General features: G+C 40.9%; 1 protein-coding gene across 3 annotated transcripts in view; it reads left to right on the forward strand.

The window, feature by feature from the left end:
- Positions 1-19,441, forward strand: part of LOC309623972 (F-box/LRR-repeat protein 21) — a gene marked incomplete at its 5' end in the record, with an annotated part of 58,366 nt that overhangs the window by 30,394 nt on the left and 8,531 nt on the right. Inside the window, 2 exons of one of the 3 annotated variants that reach the window (XM_082381430.1) lie at positions 3,973-4,158; positions 4,985-7,045. The exons of 1 other annotated variant lie outside the window; for it this stretch is intronic. In XM_082381430.1, coding sequence (XP_082237556.1) covers positions 3,973-4,158; positions 4,985-4,989 — 191 coding nt within the window. In that variant the 3' untranslated portion in view covers positions 4,990-7,045. Of the gene's footprint in view, positions 1-3,972; positions 7,046-19,441 lie in introns of those variants that run through there. One more of the 3 variants, XM_082381429.1, reaches the window with a different exon arrangement.

Below are 19,441 nucleotides of genomic sequence, written 5' to 3' on the forward strand. Positions count from 1 at the left end.
AGGATAGGGAAGTCATTGTTGGATGTTTAGATATTTGTGCAAAGACTAGATATACTTGTGTTTTTATCTGTTTTCAAAGTTTACTTTTAAATTGTTTCATCAGAAGGTATATCGGAGATATAAAACTTTTTTTTTCTGTTATTGCTAAATAGGAACTATCAAGGAAAGGAAATTGGTTGGACCTGATGGACATAAAAGACAGAGAGCATGACCTTCAGAGTAGATGACTCTAAGGAAACCTTTGCCAGACAACAGGGTAAACAGAACTTTTCAGGGAAAATGTAACAGTGCTAGCCTAGAAGTATCTTTTGTAATTATGATTTCAGAAAATTTGTTTCTGCTGGAGATGTTGTTTTCTCTCTGCAATTAACAAAAGGGTATCCATTTGTATTAGGGTTCTCCAGAGAAACAGCACTGGTAGGGTGTGTGTGTGTTTGTGTGTGTGTGTGTGTTTGTGTGTCTGTGTGTATACACAAAATAACAGAATATATTTTTTCTATATATAGAATATATATATACACAAAATAACCCTCTGTATACTGTATTCTAAAGAGAGAGAGTATGTGTTATTTTAAGGAATTGGCTTATGCAGTTGTGGAGGCTGGCAACTCCAAAATCTGCAGGGCAGGTGGGCAGGATGGAGACCTAGGGAAGAGTTGATGTTACAGCTTGGAGTCCAAAGGCAGTCTGGGGGCAGAATTCCCTCTTCCTTGGGGGACCTCCCTCTTTTTTCTCTCAAGACCTTCAACTGATTGACTAAGGCTTTCCTACCTTATAGAGAGTAATTTGCTTTCCTCAAAGTCTACTGATTTAAGCGTTAATCTAAAAGTACCTTCACAGAGACATTTATATGGTCTCTGACCAAATACCTGGGTGCCATGGCCTATGCAAGTTGATATATAAAATTAACTATTGCAACATTGTAGCACCTTTGCTTCAGGAATAAAAATTTAACCCCATGCTTTGACTTCAAGAGTTGAACCAGAACAGAAGCAAAGCTTGGGATGCCATGGGGGCTTTCATGGGGCTTCAGGAAATTTCATCTTGTTGGTTTAATTTATGGACGCTTTATATACCCAAGTACAATCTCATTGAAAACTTTCCTTATGGTCTGTTCAATTTAAAACCTTTGGTGAGGAGTTAGAGGAGAAATAAGACATAATGAAAATGGTGGAGCCAGGGAAGAAAATCCCTAATTCCCACATTTCATTAGCATGTTTTTCATTTTGTGAGCACTCTGCACGTCTCTTTGTGTTTTACCAGTGCCAAACCGTACAGAAACAGAAGGGCTGTGAGACAAGAGCAAAGAGTGGGTGCTGTAGAGAGCAAACGGAGAATCCCGCAAGGGAATGTGCATTGAGGTTAGCCTGCAGCCCCCCACGTTTTCAATAGCAAATAGCAAATGATAAGCTGTTCCAATTTATCATTTAAGAGCAATGTTAGTAAGAAGAATTTCTGGCCTGTATTTTTTGAAACAAAAACCTGCTAAGTGAAAAGCAAATCACCTGCCAAATGACTTCCTGTTTTTGTTGATCATTATCAAATATTCTGAAACATCTTTTTATTAGTTTGTTCCTTTCTTGCCAAAACCTTGTTGTAAAAAAAGAAAGAAAGAAAGAAAAGAAAAAATGTTACTGTGCCAAAATTAGAAGGCTTACACATCGATCATTTCATGATTGAGGGGTCTTCATTCCTTGGTGTGTTTCTTTTAAAGAAAACAAAGCACCTTTTTGTTTTCAAGTTTACTGCCTCATTTGTCCCTGCTCCTTGTCTGTGCCAAAACTGAAGCTCAGACACGTGAAGCGATGCCTGTCTGACTCCTGAGAAGCTGTCCTGCATCCATTCTCCTATCTCCAAGGACAGTCTCCCTGGGCAATTACTAATCCCGGGTCTCTTGGAATCACAGGAGCTCCAGGCCTGAATATGTAGGGTAAATGTTTTCCCTGGTGAGTCTCACATTCACCTAATTCATGGAATGCCCAAAAGCAGAGATAGTGCTCTCTTCTGCAAGAGACAGAAAATATGGGGAGTTGGGGGACCTAATTATAGTCTTACCTGAGGATGTGATGTGTGATGGTGAGGGGGTGGTCTGGAACATGGAAGGAGAATAAGTGGCAATAAAGAAACATTTTCAAGTGGGGACAAGGTATTTTGGAGCCCATGTAGAAGAGCCTCAGTCTTCTGAGATGAGATGCGTAGAAAATGTGAGAGTGGCAAGGAAATGACCTTGAGCTTGAGATTAAGCATGGTTTGTACTGGCCATGGGAGCTGATAAATGGGAAATGAAGGAAAGGATTGCCAAGCAGCTGGGACTCAGGAGGCCAGTCTCTGTGATGCTCCAGGAGTGTCCAGCTGCGCAGGAGTGGGAGAAGAGGACGCAATAAGCAGAGGGAGGCCCCAAGGTAGCTAAAGCATAGAGTCGACAAGCTTGATCGGAAGGGCTGACCACGACATCTAGGCTGGACAGAGAGGCAAGAAAGAAGCCAGCTGGGAACTGGGAGACGTTTGAGAAACTGAAGTCGTGTTGAGATGAGCCATGACAGGACACGTCCATGGAACGCCTTCCTGCCTCAGCCACCACCCTGCATCCTTGTGCGTTTGCCTTTTCTGATCGCTTGCCTTTCTTTCTACTTCAGTGCCCTTCCCATTCTTTAAGGTTCAGTTCAAGTCCTGTCTGCTCCATGAAGTTCTCCTAGCTCTTTCTAGGTTTGTCAGTGCCCCTTCTTGAGACTCCCTCCCAACTTTTTTTCTGGGACATTTAAGTTCTTTCAGAATTATAGTCATATATTGTATCCATCGTGTACATCTTAACTTCCTTGTGAAGATGTGCGGCCTCTCGGGATAAGAACTGTCACACGCCGCTTTTATTTTCCTAACGTTACACACTGTTTGAACCCAAATATGCTTAATGTTTCAAGTATAGGTGGATTTCCAGTAAATAAATGGCATTACTACCATATACTTGAGACTACTTGGTGGATTTTGTCAGATTTTTTATACTGGAGAGTTTGCAGTATGCTGTCCTGGTCACTCATGAGAAGTTCAAAATATCTGTTGAATAATTCTTACTTCCAATATAATTTATCTCTCTGAACCATTTTGATTCCAATAAAATATTCATGGGAGAGGGGATCCCAAGAATATTTGCACAGCTATTAAATTATGACAAAGTCAGAAGACCTGACTTTGTCCAGACATTTTATATTTCCTTGGATGAAAGATAGAGCAAGTTTGCTCTTTCTTTTAATATAGTGACCAGGATCTTGCAACAAATGAATATTAAATGATAGGTTATGATAGAGAACCGTTGGTGTGTTGTACAGAAGACAACTTCTCTGTGTGGACCGAAAGGTCAGCTCTGTCTCTAGCTAGCTGATGGGCTTGGACAAGACACTTGCTCTTTCTCCTGTTTCCCTATTCAGGAGTTGCATGGGTGGACTTTGGGCTTAAACAGTGCAGAGCTGTTGGAACCGCTGCAATCAGCAGGTCTGCATCGCCACAATGTGGTCTTCCACTAGTGGACGCCATGGAGCAGACTTCAGAGCCTCTGCCTCTGCCCCCGGGAGCAGCCTGCATGCCTTTCCCATCTGGACTGACGCATTTGGGTCTGAAATGGAGCAGGATTATGAAAGTCATTGGTATAATTCGATTCCATCAGCTCTTCTAAAGGTCTTCCTTGGCCCTCTGGTTTTGAGTCATGCCCACTCTGGAAGCTTTGCAGTTTTGCCACCACAGCCTGTTGCCATTGAAACAGAGTTTATCCTTTGTGGAAAATGCTGATCCTTCTAATGCCTTGCTCTCTTTCTTCATAGGGCAGTTAATCTTTTTCTACATAGTAAAGCTAGGTTTCAGCCTCCCTGGACTCCTGGATTGATTTTCACAGGTAAAATCTTAGAAGTGACTTAAATTGTAGTAGTTCAGAGCAGAGGGAAACCTTAGGAATCATTCCAGCCAGATGCTCTTGTTTTACAGAAGAATGTCCGGTCCAGAGAGGAGAAGTGATTAGTCCAAAGCCACACAGCCTCTCATGGAGTGATTCAGGGCTGGAGCCCAGGGATAATTGTGAAGCAGAAGTAGAACCAAAAAGGGACCCTCAACCAGGTGGTTCCCCTTATCTTTCATTAACTGTCCTCTCAGGCGCCTTCAGTGATGTGGAAGGTATGTGATTTGCAGCTTGCTTTAGTCTGTTTTTGTGTAAATATCCTTCATTTTACCTTTATTGGCAGCTCATTATGTGCCAGGCGCTGGGCTAAACTCCCAAAATGCAGTATGTCTCATTTAATCTCAGGCTTATAAGGACGGGCTCTGGAGCAAGCAACCTGGGCTCAAGTCGCAGCTGCACTTCTCAAGGGCCATGTGGGTTGGGACAAGTGATATACCCTGCTTGCACCTCACTTTCCTCTGCTGAACTTGGGGGATAATTATAGAACCTCTTTCTATTTGGTGAGATAATGCAAACAAGCCGCTTAGCACAGGACCTGGCCCATAGGAAGTACCCCCAGAAATGGGAGCTATCGTTTTTAATCAGTCTTAGGCATTAGTTGTCTTCATATTGACATTCAACAAAACAACCATCTAAATGTTCTATTTCTCATTTATAATGTGAATGAACTATTGAGTGTGTATAGCTACCAATGTGTTAATAACTGTATTGTTTTCACTTCATCGTACCAATAATGTTTTTGTGAGATGAATACATAAAACCAAAATGATATAATTATCCTTAAAAAAAATCTATTCTTCAAAAACAACTTATTTTCTCACAATGCCTTTCTTTACCCTCAAATTCTAAAAGAGAAAAACAAAAAGAAGAAAATATTCCAGGTAAAGGGCATCATCACACTTCTTTCTGATAGTTGCTTTTGTTTTTTCTTCTAAGGATTGGCACTCTGTTTATGTCTCTGACCAAATATCCCTCTTAGCTTTGGGATTATGTACTTTCCAGTCTGTAGGAGATAATCACAGTTAAATTTTTTCTTCATAGAATAGGACAGCGAAGACTTGGATCCCCCATGTTGGTTAATGTGGCAGTGTTTCCCAGAACCATGCACAATGATAGACCCACGTGTTTACAAGTTACATAAGGCTTTGCCTCGCTGACAGCCGTCAAAGTTAACACCTCACAGCTCGAGGATTCTGCTTCATTTCCCCGTGTCCGGCTCGGCATTCAAAGCAATAGCTGTTTGCAGCTTGATGCATTTTAAACCTGAAAACTGGGGTTCTAGATATAAATAGTACGAACAGTTGGACAACAGCATTACCAACACGGTGAGATCACTTCCAGGAAAACACTGCAGTGTAGCAATGGGAATAACATCTGGCCTTTCAACAGTTGCATTTGATTTAGACTTGGACATCCTACATGAAATAGAGGCTGTATTTATTAATGACTTCAGTTTCCGTGCAATCACTCACTTTAACTTGCAAAGCGAGACCTCCACAGCCTATTCGTTAAACCTACTATGTTAGGGTATGGATGCAAAGCTCGCTCGACTTAGTAATTGCTTGCTTGCCTGTTCCTCCCTGCCCCATCCAGTCCCCCTTCATGCCACGACAAAGGAGTACAGACAGAGGGGATCCTAGGGAGCCAAGTTTGTCTTTTTTGTTGGTGGTGATAGGCTGGGGCTGGGGCTGGAGAAAATGTCCATTAAATAAGGTAAAATGTGAATCTTTTTTTTCCTCTCTTTATTTCAGCATCTGGATATCATTATAGTTTTCCCTGTGTAACAATGAAACCCTCAATTTTTTTTTTGCTGGGTACTTGGCCAACCAAAATAAAGACTCTATTCCCAGCCTTCTGTGGAACTAGATGTGAAAGTAACTAAGTTCTGGCCAATGAGATATAAGCAGAAATAGTACTTGCAAATTCTAGAAAGTGTTTTTACAAGGACGTTATGAAATCCCTCTTCTTCTCCTTCCTGCATTTGGAATGTGATCCTAATAGCTGGAGTTTCAGCAGCCATTTTGGACTGAGGCAGCTTCAAAATGGAAAATATATATAGTGGAACAACAAGGTAGAACAAGGCTGGGTTTCTGACACCATGGAGGGTCTTAATCCTAGGTGGAGAACCTCCAGATTATTGTGGAAAGTAGTAAAAAGGAGTAATGTGAATAAAATTTTCAATACAGCTCAATGATTTATCAATAAAGAAAGCTCTATATAATACCACTTGAGGAAAAAAATGTATCTTGCAGTTTGAAGTGTAGAAAGTGTGTCCACTGTGTCAGTTTGCTGATCACGTTGTTTACCTTTCCCGTATTTCTACCGGCTTTTTGTCTGCTGCTTCTTTCAGTTACTGAAATTGGTGTGCAATAATTTCCACTACGATTGCACTTCTGTTTCTCTTAGTGTTTGAAGCTTGATTTGTGTGCTGATATTTTGAGGCTATTTTATTAGAGGCCTACAGTTTTAGAATACTTATATTGTTCTCTGAATTAAACTATTTTTAAAAGTGTTTCTCTTTACGTCTGGTAATGCATTCTATTTTGCAGTCTACTTTATCTTTAGATATTAATATAGCAAAACCAAATCTATTTAGTGACTTCCATATTACCTTTTTCAATCCTTTCAATCTTTCTGTATCCGTCTGTTTTAGATATAGCTCTTGTAAATGGCATCTATTTGGGTTTGTAGTTTTAATTGTCTTGTAATCTTGGTCTTTTAATTAGGACATGTAAAACTGTTTTAACCACCCTGAAGAAGCAAGATAGACCCCTACCCAAATTTTGGTTTGGATGTTGAGACAATGACAACATGCATACACACCAAGAGGGTATGAAAAGATTTATTACTTACGTAACTGAGGCTGTCTGGGAGAACAGGTGAGACCTCTCGAGCAGGCCTGAAATGGCTTGAGAGCGAGGAAAGGAGACTGTAGTTAGGAGACTGGGTTGGGATTGGGATGCCTTCAAACAAAAGGGCTTGTGTGGCTTGAATCTCCCACTGGTGCCTTAGGAGGAAGTACCCATATTTTTCTTACCAGATGTAGAACAGAAGGGAAGAGGGAAGGCAGAGACTGAAGAACTGTCAGCAAACATCCCCAAACGGAGGCAGACTTTTTACTGCCTAGACCAATTCACTTAATGTAAAAACTGATACATTTTCAATTAAATCTACCATCTTACTCAGTGTGTTCTATTTTCCTTGCCTAGTCTATATTGTTTCTTCCCATTCTTGACCTCCTTTTGACTAATTATTTCTATATGGCATTTACCCCTCCATAAACTTGAAAGTTTTATATGATTTGTAGTCATTCTTTTAATACTTATTCTAGAGATTACAGCATGCATTATCAAAACCCAGTTTTAATTGGTGTTTTTGTTGCTTTCTGGACGCTCCTGTGGTTTTATTTAATACTTTAGCTCTCTGCTATTGTTTGTATTTTAATATTTTATCTTGTAAACACACAATACGTCATTATTATTATATGCAGTTGAACGTCACTTAGATTTATTCACATATTTTCCATTTTCATTTTTCTTTGTTTCTTTCCACATCTCCAGACTCCCGTCTGGGATCATTTTCCTTCTACCTGAAAGAGCCTTTTTAATATTTCTTTTAGTGCAAAGTAGTTGGAGAAAAACTTACCTCATTTATTCTTTGTCTGAACTTTATGTCACAATTTCTGAAGAATGTTTTCCGTGGGTATAAAATTCTAGGTTACCATTGTATTTTTCAGCCCTCTGGAGATATCATTCCAGTGTCTTTTGACTCCCATTATTTCTCTTTAGAAGTCAGCTTTAAGTCCAGTAGGGACTCCATTGAAGGTCATCTGATTTTATTTGTTTTTGTCTTTGGTTTTCAGCAGGTTTATTATGATGTATCTATGTGTGGATTTTCCTTTTTTTTTTAACATCTTTATTGGAGTATAACTGCTTTACAATGTTATATTAGTTTCTGCTGTATAACAAAGTGAATCAGCTATACGTATACATATATCCCCAAATCCCCACCCTCTTGCGTCACCCTCCCACCCTCCCTATCCCACACCTCTCGGTGGTCACAAAGCACTGAGCTAATCTCCCTGTGAGATGCAGCTGCTTCCCACTATCTATCTATTTATTATCTATCTATTTTATATTTGGTAGTATATATATGTCAATGCTACTCTCCCATTTTGTCACAGCTTACCCTTCCCCCTCCCCGTGTCCTCAATTCCATTCTCTACGTCTGCGTCTTTATTCCTGTCCTGCCCCTAGGTTTGTCAGAACCTTGTTTTTCTTTTTTTTTTTTTTTAGATTCCATATATATGTGTTAGCATACAGTATTTGTTTTTCTCTTTCTGACTTACTTCACTCTGTATGACAGTCTCTAGGTCCATCCACCTCACTACAAATAACTCAATTTCATTTCTTTTTATGACTGAGTAATATTCCATTGTATATATGTGCCACATCTTCTTTATCCATTCATCTGTCGATGGACACTTAGGTTGCTTCCATGTCCTGGCTATTGTAAACAGAGCTGCAATGAACATTGTGGTACATGACTCTTTTTGAATTGTGGTTTTCCCAGGGTATATGCCCAGTAGTGGGATTGCTGGGTCATATGGTAGTTCTATTTTTAGTTTTTAAACGAACCTCCATAGTGGCTGTATCAATTTACATTCCCACCAACAGTGCAAGAGAGTTCCCTTTTCTCCACACCCTCTCCAGCATTTATTGTTTGTAGATTTTTTGATGATGGCCATTCTGACTGGTGTGAGGTGATACCTCATTGTAGTTTTGATTTGCATTTCTCTAATGATTAGTGATGTTGAGCATCCTTTCATGTGTTTGTTGGCAATCTGTATATCTTCTTTGGAGAAATGTCTATTTAGGTCTTCTGCCCATTTTTGGATAGGGTTGTTTGTTTTTTTGACATTGAGCTGCATGAGCTGCTTGTGTATTTTGGAGATTAATACTTTGTCATTTGCTTCATTTGCAAATATTTTCTCCCATTCTGAGGGTTGTCTTTTTGTCTTTTTTATGGTTTCCTTTGCTGTGCAAAAAACCTTTTAAGTTTCATTAGGTCCCATTTGTTTAGTTTTGTTTTTATTTCCCTTTCTCTAGGAGGTGGGTCAAAAAGGATCTTGCTGTGATTTATGTCATGGAGTGTTCTGCCTATGTTTTCCTCTAAGAGTTTTACTGTGTCTGACCTTACATTTAGGTCTTTAATCCATTTTGAGTTTATTTTTGTGTATGGTGTTAGGGAATGTTCTAATTTCATTCTTTTACATGTAACTGTTCGGTTTTCCCAGCACCACTTGTTAAAGAGGCTGTCTTTTCTCCATTGTATATTCTTGCCTCCTTTATCACCGATAAGGTGACGATATGTGCGTGGGTTTGTCTCTGGGCTTTCTATCCTGTTCCATTGATCTGTATTTCTCTTTTTGTGCCAGTACCGTACTGACTTGATTACTGTAGCTCTGTAGTATAGTCTGAAGTCAGGGAGCCTGATTCCTCCAGCTCCGTTTTTCTTTCTCAAAATTGCTTTGGCTATTCGGGGTCTTTTGTGTTTCCATACAACTTCTGAAATTTTTTGTTCAAGTTCTGTGAAAAATGCCATTGGTAGTTTAATAGGGTTTGCATTGAATCTGTAGATTGCTTTGGGTAGTATAGTCATTTTTACAATGTTGATTCTTCCAATCCAAGAATATGGTATATCTCTCCATCTGTTGGTATCATCTTTAATTTCTTTCATCAGAGTCTTATAGTTTTCTGCATACAGGTCTTTTGTCTCCTTAGGTAGGTTTCTTCCTAGGTATTTTAGTCTTTTTGTTGCAGTGGTAAATGGGACTGTTTCCTTAATTTGTCTTTCGTATTTTTCATCATTAGTGTATAGGAATGCAAGAGACTTCTGTGCATTAATTTTGTATCCTGCTACTTTACCAAATTCATTGAGTAGCTCTAGTAGTTTTCTGGTAGCATCTTTAGGATTCTCTATGTATAGTATCATGTCATCTGCATACAGTGACAGTTTTACTTCTTTTCCGATTTGGATTCCTTTTATTTCTTTTTCTTCTCTGATTGCTGTGACTAAAACTTCCAAACTCTGTTGAATACTAGTGGTGAGAGTGGACATCCTTGTCTTGTTTCTGATCTTGAGGAAATGGTTTCAGTTTTTCACCATTGAGAACGATGTTGGCTGTGGGTTTGTCATATATGGCCTTTATTATGTTGAGGTAAGTTCCCTCTATGCCTACTTTCTGGAGGTTTTTTTTATCATAAACAGGTGTTGAATCTTGTCAAAAGTTTTTTCTGCATTTATTGAGATTATAATATGGTTTTTATCCTTCAATTTGTTAATATGGTGTATCACATTGATTGATTTGCGTATATTGAAGAATCCTTGCATTCTTGGGATAAACCCCACTTGAGCATGGTGTATGTTCCTTTTAATGTGCTGTTGGGTTCTGTTTGCTAGGATTTTGTTGAGGATCTTTGCATCTATGTTCATCAGTGATATTGGCCTGTAGTTTTCTTTTTTTGTGACATGTTTGTCTGGTTTTGGTATCAAGGTGATGGTGGCCTCATCGAATGAGTTTGGGAGTGTTCCTCCCTCTGCTATATTTTGGAAGATTTTGAGAAGGATAGGTGTTAGCTCTTGTCTAAATGTTTGATAGAATTCTCCTGTGAATCCATCTGGCCCTGGGCTTTTGTTTGTTGGAAGATTTGTAATCACAGTTTCAATTTCAGTGCTTGTGATTGGTCTGTTTATATTTTCTGCCTCTTCCTGGTTCACTCTCGGAAGGTTGTGCTTTTCTAAGAATTTTTCCATTTCTTCCAGGTTGTCCTTTTTATTGGCATATAGTTGCTTTTAGGATTCCCTCATGAATCTTTATATTTCTGCAGTGTCAGTTGTTACTTCTCCTTTTTCATTTCTAATTCTGTTGATTTGAATCTTTTCCCTTTTTTTCTTGATGTGTCTGGCTAGTGGTTTATCAATTTTGTTTATCTTCTCAAAGAACCAGCTTTTAGTTTTATTGATCTTTGCTATTGTTTCCTTCATTTCTTTTTCATTTATTTCTGATCTGATCTTTATGGTTTCTTTCCTTCTGCTAACTTTGAGGTTTTTTTGTTCTTCTTTCTCTAATTGCTTTAGGTGTAAGGTTAGGTTGTTTATTTGCGATGTTTCTTGTTTCTTAATGTAGCATTGTAGTGCTATAAAGTTCCCTCTTAGAACTGCTTTTGCTTCATCCCATAGGTTTTGGGTCATTGTGTTTTCATTGTCATTTGTTTCTAGGTATTATTTTATTTTCTCTTTGGTTTCTTCAGTGATCTCTTGGTTATTTAGTAGCATATTGTTTAGCCTCCACGTGTTTGAATTTTTTACAGTTTTTTTCCTGTAATTGATATCTAGTCTCATAGCATTGTAGTCAGGAAAGATACATGATACGATTTCAATTTTCTTAAATTTACCAAGGTTTGATTTGTGACCCAAGATATGATCTACCCTGGAGAATGTTCCATGAGCAGTTGAGAAGAAAATGTATTCTGTTGGTTTTGGATGGAATGTCCTATAAATATCAATTGAGTCCATCTTGTTTAATGTATCATTTAAAGCTTGTGTTTCCTTATTTATTTTCATTTTGGATGATCTGTCCATTGGTGAAAGTGGAGTGTTAAAGTCCCTTACTATGATTGTGTTACTGTCGGTTTCCCCTTTTATGGCTGTTAGCATTTGCCTTATGTATTGAGGTGCTCCTATGTTGGGTGCATAAATGTTAAAATTGTTATATCTTCTTCTTGGATTGATCCCTTGATCATTATGTAGTGTCCTTCTTTGTCTCTTGTAATAACCTTTATTTTAAAGTCTATTTTGTCTGATATGAGAATTGCTACTCCAGCTTTCTTTTGATTTCCATTTGCATGGAATATCTTTTTCCATTCCCTCAGTTTCAGTCTGTATGTGTCCCTAGGTCTGAAGTGGGTCTCTTGTAGACAGCATATATATGGGTCTTGTTGCTGTATCCATTCAGCCAGTCTGTGTCTTTTGGTTGGAACATTTAATCCATTTACATTTAAGGTAATTATCTATATGTATGTTCCTATGACCATTTTCTTAATTGTTTGGGTTTGTTTTTGTAAGATTTTTCCTTCTCTTTTGTTTCCTGCCTAGAGAAGTTCCTTTAGCATTTGTTGTAAAGCTGGTTTTGTAGCACTGAATTCTCTTAACTTTTGCTTATCTGTAAAGGTTTTAATTTCTCTGTCAAATCTGAATGAGATCCTTGCTGGGTAGAGTAATCTTGGTTGTACGTTTTTCCCTTTCATTACTTTAAATATGTCCTGCCACTCCCTTCTGGCTTGCAGAGTTTCTGCTGAAAGATCAGCTGTTAACCTTATGGGGATTCCCTTGTATGTTATTTGTTGCTTTTCCCTTGCTGCTTTTAATATTTTTTCTTTGTATTTAATTTTTGATAGTTTGATTAATATGTGTCTTGGCATGTTTCTCCTTGGATTTATCCTGTATGGGACTCTCTCCACTTCCTGGACTTGATTGACTATTTCCTTTCCCATGTTAGGGAAGTTTTTGACTATAATCTCTTCAAATATTTTCTCGGACCCTTTCTTTTTCTCTTCTTCTTCTAGGACCCCTTTAATCTGAATGTTGGTGCATTTAATGTTGTCCCAGAAGTCTCTGAGACCGTCCTCAGTTCTTTTCATTCTTTTTTCTTTATTCTGCTCTGCAGTAGTTATTTTCACTATTTTATCTTCCAGGTCACTTATCCGTTCTTCTGCCTCAGTTATTCTGCTATTGATTCCTTCTAGAGAATTTTTAATTTCATTTATTGTGTTATTCATCATTGTTTGCTCTTTAGTTCTTCTAGATCCTTGTTAAACGTTTCTTGTATTTTCTCCATTCTATTTCCAAGATTTTTGATCATGTTTACTATCATTACTCTGAATTCTTTTTCAGGTAGACTGCCTATTTCCTCTTCATTTGTTTGGTCCGGTTGTTTTTTACCTTGCTCTTTCATCTGCTGCGTATTTCTCTGTCTTCTTATTTTGTTTAACTTACTGTGTTTGGGGTCTTCTTTTCTCAGGCTGCAGGTTCATAGTTCCTGTTGTTTTTGGTGTCTGCCCCCAGTGGGTGAGGTTAGTTCAGTGGCTTGTGTAGGCTTCCTGGTGGAGGGGACTGGTGCCTGTGTTCTGGTGGGTGGAGCTGGATCTTGTCTTTCTTATGGGCAGGACCGAATCCAGTGGTGTGTTTTGGGGTGTCTGTGAACTTAGTATGATTTTAGGCAGCCTCTCTGCTAATGGGTGGTGTTGTGTTCCTCCTGTCTTGCTAGTTGTTTGGCATGGGGTGTCCAGCACTGGAGCTTGCTGGTTGTTGGGTGGAGCTGGGTCTTAAATATGTCCTGGGTCTTAGTGTTGAGACGGAGATCTCTGGAAGAGCTCTTGCCGATTGCTATTACATGGGGCTGGGAGGTCTCTGGTGGTCCAGTGTCCTGAACTCGGCTCTCCCACCTTAGAGGCTCAGGCCTGACACCTGCCTGGAGCACCAAGACCCTGTCAGCCAGATGGCTCAGAAGAAAAGGGAGAAAAAAGAAAGAAAGACTAATAAATTTTTAAAAATTATTAAAATTTAAAAAGTAATAATAATTTAAAAAAAAGAAGAGAGCAACCAAACCAATAAACAAATCCACCAATGATAACAAGTGTTAAAAACGATACTAAGATAAACATAAAAATCAGAAACAAATCAGTCACAGACAGCAAACCCCAAGTCTACAGTTGCTCCCAAAGTCCACCACCACAATTTTGGGACGATTTGTTGTCTGTTCAGGTATTCCACAGATGCAGGGGACATCAAGTTGATTGTGGGGATTTAAACCACTGCTCCTGAGGCTGCACAGAGAGATTTCCCTTTCTCTTCTTTGTTCGCACTGCTCCTGGGGTTCAGATTTGGTTTTGGCCCACCCCTGTGTGTAGGTCGCCCTCAGGCCTCTGTTCCCACCCAGACAGGACAGGGCTAAAGCAGCGGCTGATTAGGAGGCTCTTGCTCATTCAGGCCAGGGGGAGGAAGGGGTACGGTAGTTATAATTGAAATTCGGGGCGAGCCTGCGGTGGCAGAGGCCAGCGTGACGTTGCAACAGCTTGAGGCTCACCATGTCTGTGTGTTCTCCTGGGGAACTTGTCCCTGGATCACGGGACCCTGACAGTGGTGAGCTGCACAGGCTTCTGGGAGGGTAGGTATAGATACTGACCTGTGCTTGCACACAGGATTCTTGGTGGCTGCAGCAGCAGCGTTAGCGTTTCATGCCCATCTCTGGGGTCCGTGCTGATAGCCGTGGCTTGCGCCCGTCTCTGGAGCTCATTTAGGCGGTGCTCTGCTTTCTGTGGGCAGATGGGGGAGGAATCCCTTCTCCTCGCACACCCTGAAACAATAGTCTCTTGTCTCTTAGGCAGCTCCAGACCTTTTCCCGGACTCCCTCCCGGCTAGCTGTAGCGCACTAGCCCCCTTCAGGCTGTGTTCATGCAGCCAACCCCAGTCCTCTCCCTGGGATCCGACCTCCAAAGCCCGAGCCTCAGCTCCCAGCCCCCGCCCGCCCTGGCGGGTGAGCAGACAAGCTCTCGGGCTGGTGAGTGCTGGTTGGCACCGATCCTCTGTGCGGGAATCTCTCTGCTTTGCCCTCTGCACCCCTGTTGCTGTGCTGTCCTCTGTGGCTCTGAAGCTTCCCCCCCGCCCAACCCCATCTCCGCCAGTGAAGGGGCTTCCTAGTGTGTGGAAACCTTTCCTCCTTCACAGCTCCCTCCCACTGGTGCAGGTCCCGTCCCTATTCTTTTGTCTCTGTTTTTTCTTTTTTCTTTTGCCCTACCCAGGTACGTGGGGAGTTTCTTGCCTTTTGGGAGGTCTAAGCTCTTCTGCCAACCTTCAGTAGGTCTTCTGTAGTAGCTGTTCCACATGTAGATGTATTTTTGATGTATTTGTGGGGAGGAAGGTGATCTCCAGGTCTTACTCCTCCACCATCTTGAAGGTCCCCCCCATGTGTGGATTTTCTTTCATTCCTGTTTTGGGTTCCTAGAGCTTCTAGAATCTGTGGCTTGATATCTTTTATCAGTTTTAGAAAACTCTTAGCCATGGTCTCAAAATATTGCTTCTGATCCATTCTCTCTGTAATCTTCTTTGCAGACTGCAATTTTTCTTATATAAGACTTGCATCTCATTGTCTATATTTATTGTCTTTACTCTTCCTCTTACACTCTCTTCTGTATTATTTATTTATTGTTCATGCTTCAGTCTGAAAATTTTCCTTTTTCTAACCAATACTTCTCAAATTTTAATGTCTTTAAAATGACCCGGTGATCTTTTAAAAATATAGATTATGATTAACTAGGTCTGTAGTGGGGGCTTAGATTCCACACATTTAAAAAAGCTCCCAGACATTAAAAGGATAATAAGTAAAAACTAAGCAAGTATAAATAAAGTATGAGTTTTAGTCAGTAGGAATGTATCATCATGCTGGTTATGAGCAGAACCCAGATTCACATTCGGGTCTATCTGATTCTAGAGCCCATGTTCTTTCCATCATGCTATAACTTCATTAAATTTGCATTAAGCAAACTACTAAATGGAAAAAAGTAGGAACATATCAATATTGGTTCATTAATTGTAATAAATGTGCCATGTTAATGTAATATGTTAATAATTGGGTGTGGGTTATATGCAAACTCTGTACTACCATTGCAACTTATCTGAAATCTAAAACCATTCTAAGATAAAAGTCTACAGTCATACCTCATTTTATTCTACTTCACTTTGTTATGCTTTGCAGATATTGCATTTTTTACAAATTGAAGTTTTGTGGCATTGTCAGATGATGGTTAGAATTTTTTTAATAAAGTATTTTTAAGGTATATGCATTATATTTTTAGATATAATGCTATTGCATACTCAGTAGACAACAGTATAGTATAAACATAACTTCTATATGCCCTGGGGAACCAAAAAATTTGTGTTACTTGCTCGCTTTATTGTGGTGGTCTGGAACTGAACCTGCAATATCTCCAAGGTGTGCCTATATTTAAAAAAAAAACACTCCTAGGTTATGTCAGTGCTGCTGGTCTACAAATCACAATTTAAGTACAATATTCTAAACTGTCTTACCAATTTTCTTTTCAGTTATATCTAATCTACTGTTAAACCCACTCATTAAGTTATTGATTTCAGTTATTGTATGTTTAATTTCCAAAACTTAAATTTGGTTCTTTTTTCAAAATAATTTTTAGTTATCAGACAAAAATTCTCAAGCTTGTCTTTTAGCTCTTTAAATATATATAGCAGAGTTACCTTAAAGTTTGTGTGGTAACTCTAATGTCTAAAGCCTTTTCAGGTCTGTTCCTTCTCTTTATTGTTTTTCTCTCATGTTGTCTTTGAGTGGCTCTGGTTGTTTTTAATCTTGTGTTGGACATTGTATTTACAAAATTTTTTTGTAGAAATAGAGTACTAAGATGAGGTTATAATTCCAGAGAGGAATTATGTTTGCTTTTGCTAGATCCCTAAGCATCCCAGCAAGCCAGGATGAGCTCGGAAAAGCTCAGTCCAAGAATGAGATGTGCTATAGTCCCTGAAAAAGCTTACCTACTTCTCTTTCCCTCTACTCTTGGGGTGCAGCTTTTCCGTGTCCCAGCCCAAAGCAAGGGGAATCACTTCTATCTTCCTCCAGTTGGCAGGCCCTGGATTCCACTGCTTGATCCCCTAGGCTGTGAAGTCTTTTCAGACTCTAAGTGTAAGCAGTGGGTTGGATTAGTTCCACCAGAGGGCACTGAGAGGAAGGCCCTTCCCTCATTTAAAATGATTCCTCTAATTTTAGCAATACACTCCTCTCCCAGGTCCTCATAATGTAGAAGTCCCTTTATTCAACACAAGTACCAGGGACTTCAAACAGGAAATTTAAGAACACCATGGGTTTCATTCTACATCCTTCTTCCTCCTTATCCCAAAAAGTCACAAATTCAGATTGAAGAATAAACTTGGAAATGATGTGCGCTGTCAAGGCAGAAATTTAAGTTCAGCTTTGTGGTTCTCAAATGTTAGTGGACATCAGAATTCTTGAGAAGGTTGTTGACCGTGCATATGTCTGCATTCTATCCCCAGAGGGTTCTGAGTCAAAGTGTTTTCCACACACTCTCTGGAGTTGTTTTGACGCAGGTGGTCCCTGGGCCACACCTTGTAAGACCCTTTTGTGATTGTGGACTGAGCAAAGGAACCCTGAACTGGATGTGATCAGAGTGAGTTCTTTGGCCTCTGGCCCACTCTGAGAGCTTGGGCCACTCACTGTATCTCTCTGTTTCCAAATTAATTAGCCAAAAGATGGGTTCCTGACTCACGCCCACTTCCCCAAATGCTCTGTGAAGGAAGGTACGAGGTCAACATGTGCTCCCTATAATCAGTCCAAGAACAGAAATACTTATGCTTTCGGCCTGCTTATCTGCTAGGCATGTTCTAAGCTGAGATCCTCTGGGATTCCTTCTTGTGCATTAACATCACTTAGGACTATTTACAGTAATATTCATTATGGCCAGGTGTGGCTTTAAGCTTTCATGTCTCTCACTGTTATTAAGAAGACCTGTATTGTCCCAACACTGTGGCTCCTGAGAAGCAGATGGCTGAGGACAGCACCTTGGGACCTGTTTGCTTGTACTTGGTTTGGAGTCGTGTGACTGCCTCAGGCTGCGCAGGCAGAGAGGACAGTCAGCTCTAGGTGGCGTTATTGGAAGAGGGACCTTTGTTGACAAGGTTTTGGCTTCTGACCTGGGCCCATTTTGAATTGTCTGTGATCTGGTGTGGGCAAGCTGTCTCATCCTGCTGACAGACAGTTAAAGGTCAGACAAATTGTTGTCAATTCGAGACGGCAGATAGACATTAAGAAATAAGACCCTGTTATTTCTCCTATTCTCTGTTCTAAACATGATTTATCAAGAGAGTCATCTGTAAAAGAAAGCATCTGTCTTAGATTTTAAATTTTTTTTACAAAGTCAGCTCTTTGGAGGTAAAATATAAGAGAGAGACGGGCATAACAAAGATCAAAGTCGTCTGCTCAGCACTGCTGGTTGTGGAGGTTGAGAAGCTGGTGTATGACTAGGTTAGTGGGTATCAGTTGAGAGAATAAGCATATTTATCAAGCACCTACTGAGTGCCAGGCCCTGTCCTGGGAGCTAAGGATAAAGAGGTGAATCTAAAGCAGTTCCTCCTCTCGTGGAGCTGATATGCCAGGGGAAGAGCCATAGTCCCAGCAGTGTGATTAGTTGCTTAATGTCTCTCCAAACTGCAGTATGTGCTATGAAGGAAAAGAACACGGTTCTGTTACAGCAGATAACAAGGGAGCCTGGCCTAGACTGAGGGTCAGGGCGGGCTTCTGTGAGGAAGTAATGCCTGAGCCAAGATCTGGAAGAAGGGCCGGGGATGGGAGGGGGCTGGCGCTGGGGCAACACCAGGGGCAGAGAAGGGAGGGCGCCTGGGCGCAGGGCGTAGCATGTGCCATGACCCCACACGAAGATGCCCAGTGTGTCCCGGAGGAGGAAGAGGGACGCACAGGTGAGAGGAGCCCACGGTGGAGGCGGTGGGGAGGAGCGGAGAAGCCTTTATAGACCACGTGAGAGACTTTGGGTTGTCTTAAACCGCTGGAAGGTTTAAGCAGAGTAGAGCCGTGATGGGGTTTGTGTTTTGAGAAGAGAACCCTGGCTCAGTGAGGACTCTGGTTAGGAGGATGGCCAACAAGGACCCAGGAAGGGCAGGTAGGAGGACGTTGCAGTGTTAGCAGCCGGGCCTTAGCTGGCAGCGGAGCTGGAGAGAAGTGGGCAGATTTCAGAGACGTTGAAGAGGGAATACAGGCAGCAAGGTGACAGTAACACTTGTCTTTCCTGTGCTGTGCTCACCTGCAGCCTCTCTGTCACAGGCCAGCAGGAGGTATCTGAATGGATATCGATAGTCCTGTCGGCCTCTCTGATGAGCCCAACACAGAATCTAGAATGGTCCGTTCCCAGCCAGGGTTTCAGAAGCGACTGCAGGGCAGATATTTCCATTGCACACAGCTCAGGTGTGTGGGGAAGCTGACAGCTGAGCACGGGCCCTCTGCACGTGGCACCGTGGGGTAGCGAGGGGTGGCTGGTGCGTAGCTCCCTCCTCAGTGAGTAGAGAGAAGCCTGTCTCCCATCCTGTCTGTGGGCCACAGCTCTCCTCCTCTCTCCCCGTGTCAGCTAGCTCAATTAAACGTACTTCTCCATCTCCATCTGTTCCGTCCCTTCTCATAGGAAGTGATTTTGATTAGACAAAACATGGAGGCTACCTGAGCTCCGAAAGGCTTAAGTCACCCTAGTACATTTTCTTAGTCACGCTGTGGGTCTCCACCCCTCTCATTCTCCTTATTTTATGCTTCCTCTCTCTTCATCATATTTTTATACTGCTTTTTCTCTGGATTTCCCATCCATGCTGAGAACAAATGACATGCTAACGTGT

Source organism: Balaenoptera borealis (assembly GCF_965194805.1).
Source record: "Balaenoptera borealis genome assembly, chromosome: 2".
Lineage (NCBI taxonomy): Eukaryota > Metazoa > Chordata > Mammalia > Artiodactyla > Balaenopteridae > Balaenoptera > Balaenoptera borealis.